This window comes from Sminthopsis crassicaudata, chromosome 2 (genome assembly GCF_048593235.1).
Source record: "Sminthopsis crassicaudata isolate SCR6 chromosome 2, ASM4859323v1, whole genome shotgun sequence".
NCBI lineage: Eukaryota > Metazoa > Chordata > Mammalia > Dasyuromorphia > Dasyuridae > Sminthopsis > Sminthopsis crassicaudata.
In genome coordinates, this window is record NC_133618.1 from 340,876,413 (window position 1) to 340,898,051 (window position 21,639).

The following is a 21,639-nucleotide window of genomic DNA, read 5'->3' on the forward strand; positions in this document are numbered from 1 at the left end:
ATTTCTTGTCAAAGATAGATGAAAGGGAATCTTTTTCTGGTAACAAGAACATTTTCACTAGTGTTTTTTGCACATAGTAGACACTTAACATATGCTGAACTCATTCAGGTTCCCTCCTACCCAGGCACAATAGCTCAAATATTACCCTAGCTTCGTTTGTTATCAGAAATAACACAGTAAGTACAAAGTGTGCTGAAGTTGGAAAAAGAAAATCCTAGGTTCAAATTCTGATTTGGATACTTATGAGGTGAGATTATCTCACCTCTTAAAGCCTTAGTTTATTTTACACCTATAAAATGTAAAAAATATCTATAGTACTTCATTCACAGACTCATTGTATCAAATAAAAGTATGTTTGGTAACCTCTGTAAGCTTTAAAGTGCTATATGTATATCAGTTACTATTTTTTAAAATTGTTACTATTATTATTAGTACCACCATCACTATACCATGGCTTACCTGACAATAGAAAAATGGTGAAGGAGGTTCTACCTTTCCATTGCAGTCAACTCTAGGTCGGTGCAAATATAAGTATAGGCACAAAGTATAAGGTGAAATTACCTTCCCTACAACAGGTGGGTTGCTTACGTGCGCACGCAAATACACGCACGCACGTGCACACGCACAAAACTAAACAGCAAATCAGAAAAAGTGAAAACTAGTACAGTGCTGTTACTGCCATTTATATGTGGCTTCAGCAAGAGAAGAAAAGTAATAATTTTGTTGCTTTCATTGTTACTGGAAAATGATTTTCCTCTACATAAGATCCAAAATGGAGATTTGTATCTTTAACAGAGGAGTATAATTACAGATTATAAATTTATTTAAGGGACTTGGCATTTTAGGAAGGAAAAAAAATGCATCTGAGTATTGAAGAAGATGCTGCTACATTTTACATTTGTAAATTTGTAAAAAGGCAATTTCAGCACCTTTTAAGAAAGAGAAGAAAAACTGAAGGAAAAGGGAATTAAAGTAGGAGACACATGCTTGTTTCATTTTTTTTCACATACAAAAATTAAATAACTACAGACATGTTCTACAAATCCAGAAGTGTTTTGCATAGAAAAACACATGTATACATCATCTCTTTTGTAACAAAGCAAATCTGAAAAAGTTTTAAAAAGTCATTCTACTAAAAGAAATACATTTTTATATACCTTTAAGGAGTTTCCTGTGTGAAGGAGTTTCTTTAAAATCAATCCTGCAAAGAGAACATTCATTTAAATACTTATCTTTTCATATGATTTGATAGCCACCTAAAATTCCTTGTCCACTTGCTTATTACTGCCTAATTACCATTCCTCTTCTACTAAACTTCCACTGAAGTTAATCCCCATCATCCAACACTTCTACTCCTATTTATGGGATTTCAACCACTATACACTTCGGCTAAGAAAAGCAACATGCTGTAATAAACAACTGGACTCAAAAGCCAGGAAAATTCAGGTTCAAGCCTTCCTTATGACTCATACAAGAACAACATTTCTCAAACTTTTACCTCTCAGGACTACCTTTATACTCTTGGAAATGATCAAGCGTCCCACAAAGAACTTTTGTTTATATGGGTATTATGTATAGATTTTTGCCTTATTAGAAATTACTAGAACCCCTGAAAGGTTCTCAGGGATCCCCTAAGATTTCTGGACAACTACACTGGAAAACTTCTGTAAGTTACAGAAAAAGTCCTGCCCTGAACTGGTAGAGGGAACTTCTTTTCAACTAAGAACTTCCTAAATCTAAGGAAAAAACAGGTCTGGCCCCATTTTCTCCACTTGTGCTAGATAATTCCACTCCTTCTGGATTCCAAATGTACTTCTCCTCTCTTTAAATGTTCAATTCATCACATTTTTTCTTTTTACTGAGTTCAAGAGTATCCCACATGTATATTCTTTATTATTTTCTTCTGTGACCTAACACTACAATAGGGTCTGAACTCATAATTAGTTTAAAAAGAGTACTGCACTTGGAATCTAAAAGACCCAGATTTAAGTATTGTCTAATGCTTATTATGATTTTTAAAAAGTCAACCTCTCTAAGTTTTAGTTTGCTCATCTATAAAATGGCAACAAGAATTGTAGTACCTGGTTCACAAGACTTTCATGAAAACTTAAATTTTCTCCTAAAGGAAAAAGTCTTGCTTATGTACCTGAACCATCCCTCCCAGCTCTTCCAAGATGTTATTTCAATTATTTCCTCATGCATCTTCAAGAAATCTAAAACAGAACTCATATTTTGCTACATTGTCCTACAAACTTCTCTGTTTCTTTTAAGAACATTAAGGATTATTATTCTAATCTAAGTTTGCATTTGAAGAGTCATCATTAACTTTTCCTTTCTTCTGTGCCACCCTAAATTTTCCTGATGTTACTTTATAAGATTACATTCACAAAGCTTCTTACCTAGATTACTGCAACAACCTTCAATATGGTCTTAATAATTAGTCTCTCCCTTCTCCAATCTGCTAAATAGGTATTCCTAAAATACTAGTCTGACCTTATCATCCTACTACTCAAATATTTTCAATGGTTATCTTTTGCCTCAAGTATATGACATGAACTCCTCAGACCTGTCATTTAAAGCATTTCACAAGCTTGTTCCCACCTACTTTTTTTTTTTTTCTTTTGCTGAGACAATTGGGATTAAATGACTTGCCCAGGGTCACACAGCTAGGAAATGTTAAGTATCTGAGGCCACATTTGAATTCAGGTCCTCCTGACTTCAGAACTGGTACTCTATCCGATATGCCACATAGCTGCCTACTTTTTAATAACATTTCACATCACTCTCCTTGACACACTCTATATTCTAATCATTATTGAACACAGTATGACATTTTGCCTTTGAATAAGTTGTTCCCCTGCACTCCCTATTAGAATCTCTAGCTTCCTTCAGATGCCACCTCCAGCATGCGTTTTCTACAGTCACCAATTAGTACTCTCTAATTTTTTATATTATCTTGTATATATTTTGCACATATGTGTACATGATGTATCCTTCCAATAACAAGTAAACTTCTTCAGAGCAGAGATATTGCTTTTTTATATCCTTCTAAGCTTAGCAGAAAGTCAAAAATACATAAACTTAATGTTTGTTGAATTTAATATGATCATTCCCTTTCCAATAGCTTCCCTCCTACCTATTCATATGGCTTTAAAAAAAATTTTCCCTAGATCTTTCTACATCCTTATCTTTTCTCCCTTTCATCATCAAATTTCTTTTAAAAAAGTGGTTCTACTGCCTCACACCCATTCACTTGTCAACTACTTGCATTATCTAGCTTCTGCTGCCATGATCCCATTCACACTTCTCTCTCAAAGGTCATCACTTCCCAACTGCAAAATCTAATGGCTTTCCTCAAATCACATTCTCCTGAACCCATAAGCAAAATTGCCCTCTCCTTGACACTTTCTCTTCTTCTGGCTTCTTTGACACCAAATTCTTCTTTTTCTGTAAATAACTTATTCTAAATGAGTTTATAGGTCCTTTTCCTCAATGCTAGTGTTTTCCAAAGTTCCCTTGATTACCTTTTTTTTTTTTTTTCCCCTTCAGTTTCTTCTTTGAAAATCTAATTGAGTCTGAGGGAGCATGAACTTGTTATAATGACCTCAACACTCCTTGACAAACACAAGTACCCAATTTCCATTTTATGATCTTTCTCATGCAGCCAATTTCCTTTTTATCCTTCTCACAGGTCCTAACCAATAAATCAACAAACACTCATAAAGAACTTACTTCATAATAAGATATGATTCTAAGTGCTAGAAATACCAAAACAAAAGCAAAAACAGTCCCTGCCCTCAAGATTCTTATACTTATATTAGGGAAGACAACAAATACATAAGTAGATATATACATAAAGTAGATGTAAAGGTATCTTTAGAGAAGAAGGAATTAGCAGATGACAAAAGGTAAGCCTTTCTGCAGAAAACAGCATTGAGTTGAGTCTTGAAAGAAGCTAAAGATCTTAAGTAGTAAAGGTTAAGAGGGAAACATTTTAGGCATAGGGGCTGGCCAGTGCAAAGGCATGGAAAAGGAGATGGAATACTGTATGTGAAGGAATAGCAAGTAGGGAAATATATCCAATATATAATCCAGGTATATTTCCTAGATTGTAAATTTAAATTTCTAACTAGTTATTAAATTAAATACCTCTACCAGCATGTCTCAAAAAATATTTAAAGAATTTTAAAATGCTAGTCGTCTCCCCCCCAAAAAAAGTAACCCTGTATATACTTTTTATATTTTTATATATTTACATACTGTTTTCCCCAATAGAATGTAAACTCTTTGAGGGCAGGAACTTAAACAATCTATTAACTACAGAGGGTAGCGCAATACCTCTTACATGGTGCATGTTAAATAAATGCTTACTAACTAATGGATTCATGAGGCCATAGATCTACCAAAAGGTTCAAACTGTAATCTAGCCACATCTCATCCTATTCGACCTGTCTTTATATGCCCTAATAAATCCTTCACAGGTAAGTCCATCTATCATAATGAAAGATTTCTTCTGGACCTTTTACAATCGTGTGGTTACTAGGAAAGGATTCCATGTATCTCCAATAAAATGGATGTACTTTTACAAAGATACTTATATATTTTAAGCCACACCATACTTTGTACATATCATCTGAGTAATATGCTGTAGCCTATGTCATTCCGTTGCCTTTTGGTTTTCTTGGAATTATGATTCTTTGAAGAGTGCGAGATTCCATATAACATTCTTAGAAGTGTGAATTTTTATTCTGGGAAGTTTGAAATCAAAGTATTATATGATTTCCCATAGGTGCAATTTAGTTGACTCTATCTCTTCTATTCAATTTTGGACCCAACAAATTATCCTCTGCACATCTGAGATTTATATAATTACAGACTACCACCATCCAATTAGGGTATCAACAGAATAATTAAGACAATAAAAATTCTTTACCACTTGGATTTTCCTGTGTGGATTCTTAGATCAAAAAAAAAAAAAAAAAAAATTCAGAGACCTCATCATTTGGGAAGCATTAGGGCTTGATGTAGTCATCTACCAACAAAAGCATCTGGAGGCCCTCACCATGTACCAGGAATCCTTCTTCAACTCAGCTCTGGATCTCCTCTTTATAATAGTAATATACAATTTAGTGAGCATATACTGTCTCAGGCTCAATTCCTCACTTGATATTCATTCAGAATACTGTTTAAAAATTTTATTTTTTGAAAATCCTACAAACTCTATAGTCTATTGAATTAAACACTTCATTTGATATTAAATGCCTGATACAATCTGGTACCATCCTAAATTTCTGCTCCACCTCTTCTTAATGTCCAACTATAATCCAGGCAAATTATACTAACTTCCTACTCCCCATTCACCATGATAAGTTTTCTTACCTTTCCATATGTTTTTCTCTATGCCTTTGCTTTCCTATATCTGATGAAAAATTTCCCAATTTTAAAGATTCAGTTAAAATGCCATTTTCTTTAAGAAGCATAGCATATAGTGTAGTAAATAAGTATAGATTTAATGAAGGCAGGGATTTGTACTTTATGTGAAGAAAAGAGAGGATATATGGTTTTGGTATTCATTTGCAAGTGAAAGAGGCCAACAGAATTTACTCATCTATAAACTGCCTAACAGCCTAAAAAGATTATTTAAATAGTACATCTAATAGAAATGTGAATAAAAGGACTGACCTAATTTGCCCATTGAAACTTCTATCCAGATTGAGCCAGTAAGGCTGGAATGATCCTATAAAAACAGTCTTTTTGCAAATTTTGGGGGAGTTTTCCCTTTGCTGTTGGAAAGATGAGCTCCCATATTTAATCTAATACTTTTAATAAGAGAAATTTTTTTAATTATTGTGTCTCTCATCATCCTGGTGTTCCCACAATTCAAACTTAGGTCCTTCCTAGGCAATGGACTTAAAAGTCAATTTAAACCTAGCTCTGATTCAAATTCAGGATTCTAGCTATATAACCTTGGTTACTCCACCTTTCTGAGTCTCATTTTCCAGGCTTGTAAATTAGTAGTAATAATCCTTAAACTATTGTGAGGAAAGCAAAATTTAAAGTACTATATAAATGTAAGTTGTTACCTAATTAAAAGTGAATGACATTTCCCTCCTTAAATCTCACAAGTACTTCATCTATACCTTAATTTTGTTATAGAAGACAGAATTGAAACTTCTTATTACCCTCAAGCAAACCATTAAGATTGAAAAAGTAGATTCTGATCTGCTTTGGTCTGAACAATTTCCTGACCATAAGAATTAAGTTGCAGGTCAGAAGAAAAAAATAAGTTTAAAATTACACACAAACACACTCTCTCTCTCTCTCTTTCTCATATAGAATTATTGTTACTTAGTATTTACCTTTCCTACTAAACTATCAGCTCCAAAAGGGCAAGGAATTCCTTTTACATCTATGTACTTAAAAATGATATCTGAAAATAGTATTTCTATCAATTGAATTAATTCTAAATGTTAGAGTTCTCAGTCAGACTTGATAAAAACCTTTTCAACAAGTCCTTGGCAACCTCCAACTTAATTTTGGTGATCCTGATATCCTTTTGGCAATAATCTCAATGCCAGCAGGGAGTAAAAAAGATCACCTTCTATAAAATGTGATTTCTTGAACTAGAAAAGAAAAATAGAAACACTCTATAACTGTAAATAGAAAATAATATATATTCTAATATTTCCTTTTGTTTTACATTTAAAATGGAACAAATGGAAACTTTCCCAATTAATCCATTTAAAAGTTCACTAAAGAACTTTTTTTATTACCTTTCCCAAGGTCTAGGAATTAGTTTTCCCTAATGCTTTATAAAAACTGCCATTACATTAAATTTAAAACATCTACTTTTGATCTATTTTTTTTTAAAAACCTTCAAATTATTCCTTTACCTCCCCCTCATAACTAACTTTTTTTCTTTACGAATAAAATATTACTCCTTTTCTTTATAGTTTCCCAAACAAAATTTGCAAATAAATTTTAATTAAACAAACTACAAAGAAATAGAAAACAATAAATAGCTTTTATTTAATTTTTTAAAATCCACATTTGAAATCCAAGAGCTGCAATTTAGGTTACTTACCAATACTGTGAAACTGCCATCGCTGATGAATCCTTTCTGGAAGAAGCTGTAAAATTTTCTAAAAGTCATTAAAAAGAAAATAAAATAATAAATGATATGAAACAGATGTGCCTGAAATTCTATGAAGTGAAAAACAAATTATAAATATTAAGACTATAGAGTTCCTTGCATGAAAAACATGACACAAAAATAAAATAAGCTTTAATCTGCTATTACTCAATACTCTTCCTCCCCCCACCACAGGCAACTGGGGTTAAAATGACTTGTCCACGGTCATAACAGCTAGTAAGTATTAAATGTCTAAGGCCATATTTGAACTCAGATCCTGCTGACTTCAGGGTTGGCACTTGATACTTTTTTTTTTTTTTTTTTTTTTTTAAGCCCTGGTAACATACAGTAGTAGAAAGTATTGGTAACATATAGTATAGAACATAAAAGTACTAGAAAGTACTATAATATAATAGATCTAGGAAAGACTTGGGATAAAACAACATAACTTAGGAAATTATAAACATTTCTATCAATTTTTAAAAGAATAAATTTTATCTTTTTAAAAATTGGGTAAAAATCTTCCTTCTGATCCTCCCAATCCAACATTCCTCGCAAACTTAAAACAAAAGTTATGACAAACATTAACAGTCAATCAAAATGAATTTCTAAATTGGCCATGTCAAAAAAAAAAAAAGTTTTTTTTATTATTTCACACTCTAGGTGCTTCATCTCTTTATCAAAATGTAGTATTCATCATTCCTCTACAATATTAATAATTAAGTGATGAGAATTCCTAAGTTTTTCCAAATTCTTTGCCTTTACCATGTTGCCATTTTTAACATTTTTTTCCTGATTCAATTCACTTCTGTATCAGTTCTTCTCAGGCTTCTTTGAAAAATCTTTTTTTTTTTTTTTTAAGTTAAATTTATTTTATTTTCCATTCTAAATTCTCTCCCATTCCCTTCCCCTTCCCTTACTCATTGAGAAAACTCATTAAAAATATGTATAGTTATGGAAAACAAATTCCCAAACCAAGCTATGTGAAAAGGAAGAGAAGAAGGGAAGGGAAAGAAGAGGATATGGCTGAGTACACAGTTTGGGGGTGTTCACCCTTAGAGGAAGCAAAAGGAAGATAATAACTCTTATTGCCTGGGCTAGATGCTGGAACTTGACTTTTTCCCAGTTCCTAACATCTGATCCATACTGTTCCTACTATACATCTTTCTTTCTAAGTCAAGTGTCATAACTTTTCTAATGATGTGATTAAATAAACTTGTTTTTGTTAACTATTATGAGTATTTCATTTTCTTCTGTTTTTCTACCTAGGCTCCATCATCTAAGGAGAATTTAGCAGCAATAATCAAAAAATCGGAAATGAAATGGCACTATGGCTCACATCAATGGCTAAAGTAGAGGAAAGTCAATGTAAAATACAGAGAATGGGATGATCAAGTAGCTGGATATAAAAGCAGAACACTTTATGAAAAGAGTTCTGCTAATATATATAATATTCTCAAAGAAAGAGAAAGAAGGTTCCCACTGACTTAGGAAGGACCTCAACAGAGAGAATAAATAAAATTCCAAATTAGGCACCTACTGGTTATTATCAAAAAAAAGAGAACCTGGATTGTCAGCATACAAATAAGGAAAGTAAAACAGTCCAGAATATTCAGCAACCATAAACAAGGAAATAACAACAGCACAAGTCAAACAGGCAAAGTTGATGGGGGCAAAAAACCCAACAGATCATATTAAAAAACAGGGTCTTTGAGCCAGAGATTTCATTGGAAAACATACTGAATTCTACTTCAATTAGAGCTACAAAGGAAAAAAATAAAAATGGGTATGAAGAGAAAAGTTAGAAATATTCAAATTTATTCTATTACTATTTAATGGAATTTGGTTTCCTCCAAAAGGGACATCTACTGTTGACATGATTGAACTGCTCCTGCCACCATTTTTGCTCACTCAAATGCTATCACTATCCCAGGCCACATTAGAGAATTGATCATTTATTTATGCTGCAACAGGCCCTAGCATTCCAGTTTACACATCACAGACCCCAACATTTTTGGCAATACACATTATGGTCTTGCCCATGACATGCAAAAGATTCTGTAGCATCCTTGGCATGGACGAAGTGTCGAAAGAAGAAGAGGTGAGGGTGCTTCACGCCTGAAAAATTTAGTGTTTTTTGTCACATTCATTGCAGGTTGCTGAAATATACACAGGACATATAGGAAATTAATACTTTCGAAATAAAACTATCAAGGAACTCCTAGCAGATGTTTGACAGGCCAGTATGACTATGTCCTAAGCAGACCCTCTATTTGTAAGAACTTATGAAAGAAGCTGTAATAAAGTCTGAAGATCATGAATAGTCACCCTCATTTACCAAAATACCCATCCACAAGTGCAAGTTATTTTAATTATATGAGAATACTATGCAAGAACTTTCATTAAAAAGATGAAAGAATATTTAAACTTCCTAATAAAATGTATACATTATGAAAGAAAGATGATAATCTCTTGTTACTAAGCCCTAGGTACTAATGAATAGATGATGTAAGGTCATATAATCACTCTTCTTCCAAGGCTGCCTATTAGAAATTGAGGGATGCAAAATGATCCTTCTAACAACGTGGGTGGGGGGCGAGGGGAATAAGTCTATATTATTAAATGCAAATGATACTTTCAAGATTGAGTTCTTTTGAATCATTCAGAAGTCAGTATCCTTCACAAACATATTACTATTCTTTCAAAATCTAAAGCATCCAGCCCCAATCCCAATAACCAACTTTCTTTGCAAACTCATTAATCCAGGAGGCTACGGGAGCCCTGAAGAATGGGAGTTGGTTCTGGGCAAATCCTCCCAAAGAAGCTAAATTATGAGCTATGTGGTTGGCATAAACGGGAACTCTCACATTGATTCCAGAGAAGTGACCATAAGTCTGGAGTCTTGTGAGAAGAGTCTGAACAACTCCTTTGGGGTCAGAATTAATGACGGAATTTTGTCTTTGCTTCTGCTTATAGGGAATTTTTTGTGAGAAATATCAGCACCAGAGATGACTATACTATGTTTAAAATGAATAACTAAATGGATGGCCTTATGACAACGAAAAAGGTTGAAACATGGGAGTCATCAGCAATCTAGATATAAGGATCATAATTGCTATTTTTCAGTGAGGACAGTGGTCTTAAATGGTTCCTATCTGCTTCCAACTAGCAAAATTGATTAAACTGGCTTCCTTCTCAGGGCATAAGGTCTTCCTCCTATTCAGAATATGGCATGAGGAATTATACATGTCCATAAGTCCTAGAAATAGTCCAAAACTAATCTATTGTCCATTACTTCATATGCTGTCAGGAATCCAATAATTCCTGCAAGTTTTGAAGTCCTGCAATAGTCTCATCTTGTGTTAGATAATCCAATGTTTCCTGCAGGTTTTGAAATCCTGCAATAGTTTCATCACATTTGAGGGAATCCAATGATTCCTGTAAGTTTTAAAGTTCTGCAACAGTCTTATCAACAATTTTTCATGTCAGGAAATCCAATGATTCCTGTAAGTTTTGAAGTTCTGCAACAGTCTTATCAACAATTTTTCATGTCAGGAAATCCAATGATTCCTGTGGGTTTTTAAGTTCTGTAATAGTCTCATTATCAGCCATTCTCTTTTAGTGTCAGATGTTTCTTAAGTCTTCTCCTTTGTTTCGAGGTTTTTCTCTTTTTCTGTCTCTCTCTCAAGGTGCTCATTGGCACCCATCTGATTATTTCTCCATCTATAGAGATTCAGCAAGCCCTTTCTCCCAAGCAGTTAACCTATCTAGTCCTTTCTATTCATCACTTTCTGGATCTCTCCTAATTATCTGATTATATTAGAGCTGCTTGCACTGGAAACTGCCCTTCTGTCAGGTTAAAAAGCCTATATTCTCCCCAATTGTAAGCCCACTGATTGCTTCTTGGCTGATAAATCATGTAATCCCTTTCTGCCATCTGATTGCTTCTCTACTGATTTATCATATCAGAGTCCTGCACTTCTAAAGGCTCTCTGGGTATAACCTGGCCATCATGCCCCACCTGTTTTTTGTTTGAGATCTTGGAGCTGGGCCCGGCTTCTTGTTTTCCTGGGTCAATCTACAGTCTGAGGCCCAGTGTAAGCCCTTGTTGCATTTTGTACATGGGGTTTGGGGTCTTGTTCTCTCACCCTGTCTTCTCACTCTGTCTCTATTTCTACATTGAGCTTTTAGATGCCCTACTTTACCACAAAGAAAGCATTGACAAGTCTCTCTGGAAATAATCCCTTCCCGAAATCCCATTCTTCCCATGTTCTGCATCACAGCTTGGATATAAAAGGCAATTGTGCTCACTGTAGCACAGCATTTTATGATGTCCTCTAAAAGAACATCCTTGTGTAGTCCACACATAATTCTCCTATAAACCTCATTAGCATTTTCTTTAGCGAGTTGTTTGATCATTATTCCTGTTGCTGAATTTTCACCAATTGTTCTTGTGACAGCTGTTTGCATATGTCCCACAAAATCAGGAAAAGGTTCATTTGGACCTTTTTGTGAAGGCTTCCCCTGGAAGAGAGTCCCATGCTTCGATAGCAGCAACAATTTGCTCATATGCTATCAAAGGATAATTAATCTGTACTGAAGTGTCTGCATACTGACCTTTACCTGATAGTTGGTCAAAGGTAATTTGCATATTAACTCCAGTTTGCCTATTTCATTGGGCTTGTATTCTACATAGTTCACTATACTCCTAAAGTCACAAGTTTTGTCCTGTTCTAAACATGCCCTTGTCTAGATTTCCAATCACAAGGGGTAAAATTTCATAAGCCAAATTTTCTAATATCATCTTAACATAAGATTATGTAGCTCCATAATGAGTGCAACCCTTTTTCAAATCTTTAATAATTTCCAAATCAAAAGGCTTGACCTGAATAATAAAATTCTTCAATCACAGGGTATGCTTCTATTAAATCAGATATACTAGCTTTAGCTAGTACCTTTTGTAATCTTGTCATAGGCTGCTTCACAGGCGATGCTGATTGTGCAACTTCCCATCCCCCTTCTCCTTTTCCCTCCACCCATGAAGGGTTGAGGGAGGGAGGTCAGGGGATGGGGAATGCCCAAATGGCTCTTGCTGTGAAGCACTACACTCCTTAATTTCATCATAATTGTACTTAACTCCTTTCTTGTCTAATTCTTCATGCTTTTCACCTAACTTCTTAATATCCTACCCCTCCTGTTCTTTCTTCTTTTTTCTTATTCTAATACTTATATAATTCTTTAAAGACAATTGTATCAAAGTTATATGTATAAAATGTTTCTTTGGGAACTGAATTAGGGCCATTATCATTGTAATATTCACTTAGTTGCTCTCCAATTTCTACTCATCTGGATCATTTTCCTTTGAGAATCAAGGAGATGTTTCTAAAAGTTCAATGATCTGCATCCAAGTTACAATTAAACCTTGATTTTTTTTTTTTAATCAGTCTAACCATGCTTTCTAAAAATTTTGCTTGAGGTGGAAAATGATTCTTTCTAAACATTTGTCCCATTTTAGCTGAAATACTAATTTAGCCCTTTACAAAGTTTCCTTCTTGTCTATTTTTGTACTTACCCTAATTGCTGGGTCATGAAGACTTTTTCACTGAACTCAGGATCAGAGACTTTCCCACTGAACTCAGGATCATGTCAAGATCATGTACTTAAATCCTTAGCCCCATGTTGGGTGCCAACATGTTTGGTTTTCTGGAAGTCTTGGGAGTAGCCTTCCTTTCAGTAGAGTAATCGCCATAAGAATAGCCAGATGTTAAAAGTCCAAATCCTTTATTATCTTCTTCACAATCTAGTTTCCTTGCCTGGGGCCCAGGCCAGCTTTCTGGAGAGTCTTTCAGACTAGCCTTGGTGTCACTGGGGGAAGTGCAAGAGGCTAGCCACTGAATCTGGCTCTGTATCCAAGGCTTTGTGCTTCAGCCTCCAGCCACCACAAAAGTGGATGACTGAATGAATGTTTCTTCTTGGCTCTGAGAGTTTGAGCTCCCACCTCCAGTCCTCTTGTCTTTTCTGGCTTTGAGTCCCCAGACTGAGTTTGTCCCAGCTTATATGCTCTAACCAGCTTATATGCTCTACACTAAGTATAAACCAATCATTATATCACTAGGAAACCATTATTTGTTGTAAGATTAAATCAATCATACTGAACTTGGAGAACTATTAATCACAATGCAAAACTAGATAACCATTGTCTTATCAATTCCACTGACTTAATGCCTTGCAAGAATTCTTGTTTTAAGTACAGAATTTTGGCCCATAATACAATACCACCTTAGAAAGAAGAGAATTATCTTAGTTTCTTGGTTTTAGCTTCCAGAAATTAATAAGAACAGACTCCTTTAGCACTGGTTGATACTCTGGAGCACTTCTTATCACCCAGAAAGGAGTCACATAGGCCTTAAAGGCCCCTACTTACTTGGAAGTTCCTCATAATCTCTGGCAAGATGGCTTAGGTTTTCTCAACAGGGAATCCTTTAATCCCCCCCAAATGACTTGTACAATTTTGCCCAGAAAAAGAAGGATATAAGGGATGAAATTGTTACTTTTGCTTGGTAGCAATTCATAAATTAGAGAGTCTCAATTTTAACTCCTGTGGAATAAGGGGGCAATCTCTCAACAGAGATTTCTAAAAGGGGTAATGATCTGATATTATTCACCTGTCAAGCTGAGAAAAGAGGGAAAGAAAGGGAATAAGCATCTATACAAAAACTACAATACTAAAGGATTGGGCTAAATGCTTTTTACAAATATATCATTTGATTTTTACTACTACATTGTGATATATGTTGTTATTATTTCCACTTTACAGTTGAGGAAACTGAAGCAAATGGAGATTAAGTAATTTATCAAGGATCACATAGCTAGTGAGGATAATTTTGAACTCAGGTCTTCCTGACTTTAAGTTCACTATTCTATCAACTGCAAGATTCCTTAGGTAAGAAAGTTTTTACCTGCTAGAGAGGAAACATGAGTGGCAATTCAGGAAAAGCCTTAGCATCATCTTATTCTAAGAAAAGCTTTATGCAAGAGGGCTTATATTCTTATAACTATTCTACTACAGATAACCCTGACTCATGATGAAAAGTGATGACAATGTCAGAATTGCAATAGCAATTATGCTATAGACCTGATGGTCCTGGTACTGGGCCTGTCACTGACACAAGTCTAGGTAGGGAAAATTCACCATGAAAGAAAATTATCCTGGAGTGATAGAACATAAAGGGAAAGTAGAAAAAGAAAAAATCCACCAATCACCACCTCAATGAGATCCTTTGTGGAAAACACAGAGGAATATTATTGCCAAATTTTGAAACCTCAAGATCAAAAAGAAAATTTTGCAAGAAACAAGAAAAAAATAATTCAAATATGATGGAGTTACAATCAGAATTATACAGGCCTTAACAGCAGCCACAATAAAAGATTATAAGTCCTATAATCATATCTACTGACAAGCAAAAGAAATAAGCTTGCAGCAAAAAATATCATCTTCAGCAAAATTATCTGTAATATTGAATGAGAGAAAATGGACATTCAATTTGCAGACTTTCAGGACTTTCTATGAACCAAACCTAAACTTAATAGAAAATTTAATATATAAGAGCCAATATCAAAGATCAGTTTCAAGATATGAACAAATAATGTTTTTTTTTACATGGGAAATGTATATCATATGTTTAAGAATAACAGTACACTAGGGTAGCTCAAAAGAAAGAATGAGGCAGAATTAAGATAAAAAGAGTAATCATGTTATACAAATGAGGTACAGAGGATGAAAGGACATAGCTATATTAGAGAGAGGGGAGGAAAGCTTGTAGTTCTGACAATTTACTTGTATTGGGAATGGGTTAAATAGTCAATACTATATATAGGGTCTATATATACATATACCACAAAGGGTCTAGCAATATATAAAGAAATAAGGAATGGGCAGATAGGAAAGCAAAAGGTGAGAGAAAAAGACAAGGAAGGAATTCATGGGACATAAAGTAATAGCAAGGCAACTTAAAGAGCAGATTCAAAGCAAAGAGCAGGGATAGGATATATATGTGTATGTATGTGTATGTGGAGTGGGTGGGGTATACATATGTATGTATATATATATCTACATATGTATACATAAATTTACCTTTGCTTAACTATAGCTTGCTTGGGGCGGGGATAAAAGGGGAAAAAAGGATAAAATTTTAAAAGGAACACAGCAGAAAACAAAAGAACAATATATAATAAAGAAAAGATGAATGCTTATGAATATAATTTCTTCTTATTTACATATATACATATATAAATGTGTGTATATATATGTATATACATATATATGTATATACATATATATACACACACACACATATACATACTTTCTTGAACTGACCATTTGCAGTTCTATATTTTGAATCCTCCCCAATGTTCTGCTAGGCATATGACAATGCTATCTTTTATTTTGTTTTATTTTGCTTGGCATTCCTTTTCTGCTTTTCTGTTTTCTTATTCTGTTTTTAATTTTTTTTAAATCTTTTTATAAAAAGAAATGAAAAAAAAAAGAGAGAGAGATTAAAGGAAAAAGTAAAGCAAAAATAAGATTATGGGACCAGATATTTACAAAAATCCATAAAACTTTTCAGGCAAGCTTGGGTTCATGATTTGCCCAGAATGCCCAACTTGTTCTGTTTAGCCAAGCAACATATATTATGGAAAAGGAAAAATAAAGGAAGGGAGAGAAGACACATTCTAATAAACCATTTTCTAAGGGAACTATGATTCTAGGGAAGTCTATATAGTTAAATTTGATGACATTAAGAGCATGACAATATGATGGGGTAGTGCAGTAAACATTGTCTTACTTTTTTTTTTTTTTCATAACATGAATTTAGAGCAGAAGGAAAATAGTATCATCCTAATTACAAATGAGAAAAATTAAGATAAAAGACTAATGATATTCCCAAGGAATAAAAAGGTTATACAAACCATTTTCTTAAAAAAAAAAAAAAAAAAAAATCAGTCCATTTTTGGTAAACAATGTACTTTGAAGTAATTACATATCTATGGACACTGTATATATTACATAGTATACACAGGAAAAGGAAAACATTTGTGATTAAAAAGATAACCTTGAAAGATTTATTGGTTATCACTCAAATATTTCAAAAATCTTCTGCACATATGGGATAAAGATAAATATGTAAAAGATCATCATCCATTTTCTAAAGACAATTAACTTATTTCTATAAGATGTATGGTGTTTTTTTTTCCTATATATCTTATAAATCAACTTCCTCATTTCAAATTTCCCTTTAGGTTTGGATATCAGAAAAGGTGCCACAATACTTTTTAACAGTAGTGGCTGGTTTCAGCTATGACTAAAAGAAAAAAGTTAAACAAGTTGTTCTAATACTTTTCATATAAAAGCCTCTACCATCTAAAACTATAAAAGCTGTCCCTACACAGGATCAACTGCTCACTAGTGCTTGCTTTGTATGCCTTCTCAAATTAGTTTTTACCCCTTCTCAAGTGTTGCCACAGTTCTCTTTTATTTTTCTATTTTTTATTATTTATTTTTATTATTTTATTGTCCTGACTCAGTTTCCCTAATTATCCTGACCCAGTACTGACTCAGTTTCTCTAATTGTTTTAATTCAGTTTATAATTATCAGCTCAAAGCTCGGTTCAGCAAAAGCTCCCCTCCCTCTTAATCAGAATATTTGATAAGGATAAAATATCTTATGTTTTAGAATATCAGAATGCCTCTCCCCATCCCAAGCTATTGGAATGTCAGATATTGTCTTATCAAGATGCCTTAAGCATAGATGTCTCCCCCTATTATGTCATCCCTCTCAGGAGGCTCACCCCACACAGTCAGAGTCCAGTTCCCATTCTTAGTACCTGACTCTGCCCCTGCCTCAGTATACCCCCTGAGATTGAGCCATTTTGTATATAGGTCATTGAGAACTCACATTGTTTGCTGAATTCTTGGAGACTATCATCTCCATTCAGCCCTGGGACCAAACCATGGATCCATGTGGTCTCAGTAAATCTCTCTCATTTAATAAATGATTAAATACTCTCTAATCTCTATTTTGCCTCAGTTTTTCCAGCATTACAAAGTTCCTTCAAGATTTTGTCTTAGGGGCAGTTAGGTGGCACAGTGGATAGAGCACCAGCCCTGAATTCAGGAGGACCCAAGTTCAAATCTGGTCTCAGACACTTAACACTTCCTAGCTATGTGACCCTGAGCAAGTCACTTAACCTCAGCCTCAGGGAAAAAAAAAAAAAAAAAAAAAAAAGATTTTGTCTTAGCTTTCTACTTGGTCTTTCTCATTTTCTGAGACAGATCAGAATGTTCCTATTTTGTTCTTCAGATAGTTAAGAGCAGGCAATTATTGGGGAAAATATGTATTCCTGCTTCTGTTTCAGAAACAAATATTAATGAATTTATGTGCTCAGAATTATTAAGCCTTTATTACCAATTTATATATAATAGTGAAGCAGTGAGACAAAAGAAATTGCTAAAGATAAAAGTGAAGTCTCTCCTATTTCTTCAGATTTTTAGTTTTAAGAACAGATATTAATTTCTACTTCTGAGCACACATATAGGCAAATGTGAAAAATATAGTTAGAATCTCATTTTTAATAAATATGATTACAATGTCCAGTTCCATATAATAAGGAGGCTCTTCTCATTTCCTGGCAAAGAGTTGTTTCAAATCTTGTTTTTAATGACAAGTTGTAACAAATATATGTAAATATAACAAAGTGTTTAAATGAGAAAGCCCACAAAAGAGATGGTTCTCCAAGTCCCTGACCATTTAACCATGGCAATGGAAAGTTCCTGACTATGATGGAATTTTTGTTCTTCCCTCTTTCATTCCCTACTCCTTTAACATCCCACGAAAGGGTATTCACCTCAAAGGAAACTAAAAAGATGAAGTTGAAGTCCAATATATCATTTTAATTAAAGGATAGTTCATGAAACACCAGATGGTCTGAAGATGGTCTTAGGGGAAAAGGCAAAGTTTGAGCAGAAGCTGTAGCAGTACTTCATAATGTGCAAAAGAAAAGAAATGCAGGGCAAGGACATTAATGATAACAATAACAGGCATCTGTGCAAGGTATTATCACAGGCATTAGCACAAGATAAATAGGATTCTTAGGTTTCAATAGACAATACTGAGTAGCTGAGTGGACAAAATCCATAATGAAGTTCCTATGAAAATGAAGTTCACAGACAGACTCCCATTATTTGTAACACAGCCAAAACAGTTTAAGTTCCCAATTCACTAACACATTTGAAAAAAATATTCTTTAGCTATAAAATTCTATGACATCTAAAATATTTTTATAAGTGTCTTATACAGATATATAGTATGAAATTATGGAATTTAAAAACAATTTCCTTTTACATGGCCAACTCAAAAACCCTAATTAGCTAATATTTGCATATGGAATTGGCTTTGCACAAATTCTTTATTTTAAAAAAGACAAACCACTCTATAGCAAACAGCTTTCATTTTCATCATGGCTCAGATATAATGAAGCAATTTTAGCATATTATCAAAATGTAATTTTACCTAAATTTATATACCCCAAATGTCTGAAACAAATGATATGTTTGTTAGTTAAATAGTGTATAGGTACTTACTTCAAAAATAAAAAGTATACCATCTAATTCTTCCCTCTGAGACTTGTGACCTAAAATATAATCAAAGAAAGAGAACTGAAATATAACCAACATTTAGGAAATTATTCAATGAAAAATATACAATTGGTAAATTTCTATTTCTGTAAGCATTTATTATTTAAAAAACAAACATGTTTTTTACTGATTCTGCAAAAAAAAAAAAAAAAAAAAAAAAACCTGAAGCTCTATTTAGTGTAGTTCTAGAAAATGTTTCTCTCCTTCTACCACATTATATTTTCTAAAGGAACAATGAAAATCATTGAATAATTTTTTAAAGTCATCCCTAAATATTAAAGTGGTAGAACGGAGAGTGAGACAAAGAAGGTAGCAAGTAAGATCAGCAATGAGAAAAGTGAATATTCTGATGAAGATATGATAATGCTACCATACTAGCTGCTGCCTGTTTCACAGATGCATGTCCCTGGTCACAAGTGATAATTGAATAAGAAAGATAGCTGAAAAATAAGTCACTTCATCTCAAAACTATACATCTCAGAGACAAATTTTATAAGCATTTCAAATGGATAATAAAAAAAAGTCTAGGGGAATTAAAAAAAAATAATCTTACCTTTCTGTTTAAGGCTAACTTCAATAGTCACAAAATTTTCAAAGAACACATAATATATGTGTGAAAAATGTTGGTCAAAAAATTGTTTAAGGTCAACAGATTCAGCATTCTCTGTAAAAACAAGCAAAAAAGATCAATTTATTCCTGTAATCCATAAATTATAACCATTAATTCTACGAAATATATGAATTTTACGAAATAGGTTCTTTTAGATGCCAATTTTCTTTCAATTAAAAAAAAATTGAAGCTTTCTTCTCCTAATTAAAGTTATTCATGGTTTAATATGGTTTGAGTTCAAGTTTTATTTGACTTTATTTTAAATTTATGGTTTCAAAAATATATTTACAAAAACATAAGTGAAATTATCCTTATTTCACATATAAATAAAATAGGCTTGAAGAATTATAACTTATCCAGAAATAGTTACTAAATAATGAACAGAGAAAATCAACTTGGAATTATGTTAAAAATGATTAAAATATCCATCCCTTAGCACAGAGATCCTACCATTAGTATGCCACAAGGAATTAAAAGACTGAAAACTCCCACAAACACCTAAATACTCATAACAGCATTTTTTGTGTTAGCTTGAATCAAAGCAGATATCCAAACTATGGAATATTACTGCATCATAAGAATTCAGAGATAATATAAAAAGATTTAAATGAATCAACATAAAATGAATTGAACATTAATCAATGCAATAAAAGCAATGACTGCAACTAATGTAAAGAGCACCAGCTACAAAAGAAACTGTGTAATGACCAGGCTTGACACTTAAGGAAGAGATAAGAAAATGTACTTCTCTTCACATTTCAAGGCACGATCTATATATGGGAACCTGATCACTTTCATATATGAACCTAAGTCTTAATGAATAAATTAACCCAATTTATTTTTAAGTTAATTTAAGCACAAAAAAACCCCAAAATGTCAATAGCTTTAAAAAAAAAAAAAAAAAAAAAAAAAGCTTATCAAATTACCTCTAATTTGGTGTAAATGATGCAAAACAAACTCAACAGAAAGGGGCTTTAGACAAACATTAAGAGAGCATTAGTAACTTTTAAAGAGAAAATAGTTTAACTAGGTCTCATTGGAGCAAAAGGTTGTTCAATTTTAGTCCAAGTGACATCAATTGACTCTGAAGTGGTTTCTCTGTTGTTGTTTTCTGTTTTTTTAAGGATTCCTAAGTGGTTTTGTCAAAGTCCATCTATTCATTTAAAGAAAGATGAACCAAATGTACTAACTTGTTCCTTAACACAATTAAAACTGCCCCACATGCAAATTGATACAATTCATTTCTTCAGGCCCCCTTCCCTCCTCTCTCCCCCAATAAAACTACCTAGCAAATGTTAAGGACCCGAGCACTGATGTTGGACAGTTTTCCATAACCAGCTAAGAAGATACTCTGTCTTTAGAGCTAACAAAACATACCACCTCTTTCTCTCCCAATCCCTATGAAATTGAATCTTTAGCTAAACCAGTCCCCTTAGTCCAACTTCCACCTCTTATTTTCTCATCCTGTTAACATCAATCCTACTCCTCCCATGCCTTGCTGCAATACTGCCCACCATTTTTCACTATGCCTTTTGAAACTTCCATTTCCATAAATAACAAATTTCCCTTCCTTTTAGATTTCCCCTCCATTCCTTCCACTTCTTGCACTTACTGAGATCCTGGTGATAGGGGTTGAGGTCCCTTTAAGATTCCTTTCTGATTCCCCAACACCCATGGCTGACCTTGATTCACAAATCCTGGTCAAAAACACCCTTTTGAATATCCGGGCCCAGCCCCCACTATCTGCTCAGCTTCCCCCAGCCCCCACCTGATCATTGATTGAAAAGCCCGCCAAGAACTTGGGGTACCGCCCATCTCCTTTTAGGTATAAAAGGGCCAAACTGGAGCTCTCTCTTTGCAGGAGCCCCCCCCCCCCCAACACATGGTATCCTTCCGGTCATGTAAGGGTTCCTGCACGCCCAGCGACCACCTCTGGCACTGGCATCTTTCTAACTGAACTTTACTTCCAAATTCCTACAATAAACCTTTTATTTATCAATCTAGGTTTTTGGGCCTGTAAATTCACTTACAGGAGACACTGCGCCTCATGGCATCTTACTATCTTTGCACCAGCAAATAGGTTCCCTCTTTCCTTTCCCTCATCACTGGGCCTCTCCTAATGACATGAGAATTCAAACAAAAGGTGACCCAATGAAGAAGGAAATGGCAAATTATTCCAGTACTTTGCCAAGAAAAGTCCAA

The 21,639-nt window shown here is 33.9% G+C and overlaps 1 protein-coding gene across 9 annotated transcripts in view; it reads right to left on the reverse strand.

The window, feature by feature from the left end:
• RALGAPA1 (Ral GTPase activating protein catalytic subunit alpha 1) overlaps window positions 1–21,639 on the reverse strand; it is a 302,140-nt gene that overhangs the window by 247,728 nt on the left and 32,773 nt on the right. For 8 of the 9 annotated variants that reach the window (XR_012486534.1, XM_074290589.1, XM_074290584.1 and 5 more), the window contains exons 2-5: window positions 19,381–19,491; window positions 18,774–18,823; window positions 7,085–7,142; window positions 1,158–1,201 (exon numbers count right to left, since the gene is read on the reverse strand). Coding sequence is in view for 8 of the 9 variants with exons in the window: in XM_074290589.1 (XP_074146690.1) it covers window positions 1,158–1,201; window positions 7,085–7,142; window positions 18,774–18,823; window positions 19,381–19,491 (263 nt within the window). In the remaining variant the exon portion in view is untranslated. The remainder of the gene's footprint in view (window positions 1–1,157; window positions 1,202–7,084; window positions 7,143–18,773; window positions 18,824–19,380; window positions 19,492–21,639) is intronic. The other variant, XM_074290587.1, reaches the window with a different exon arrangement.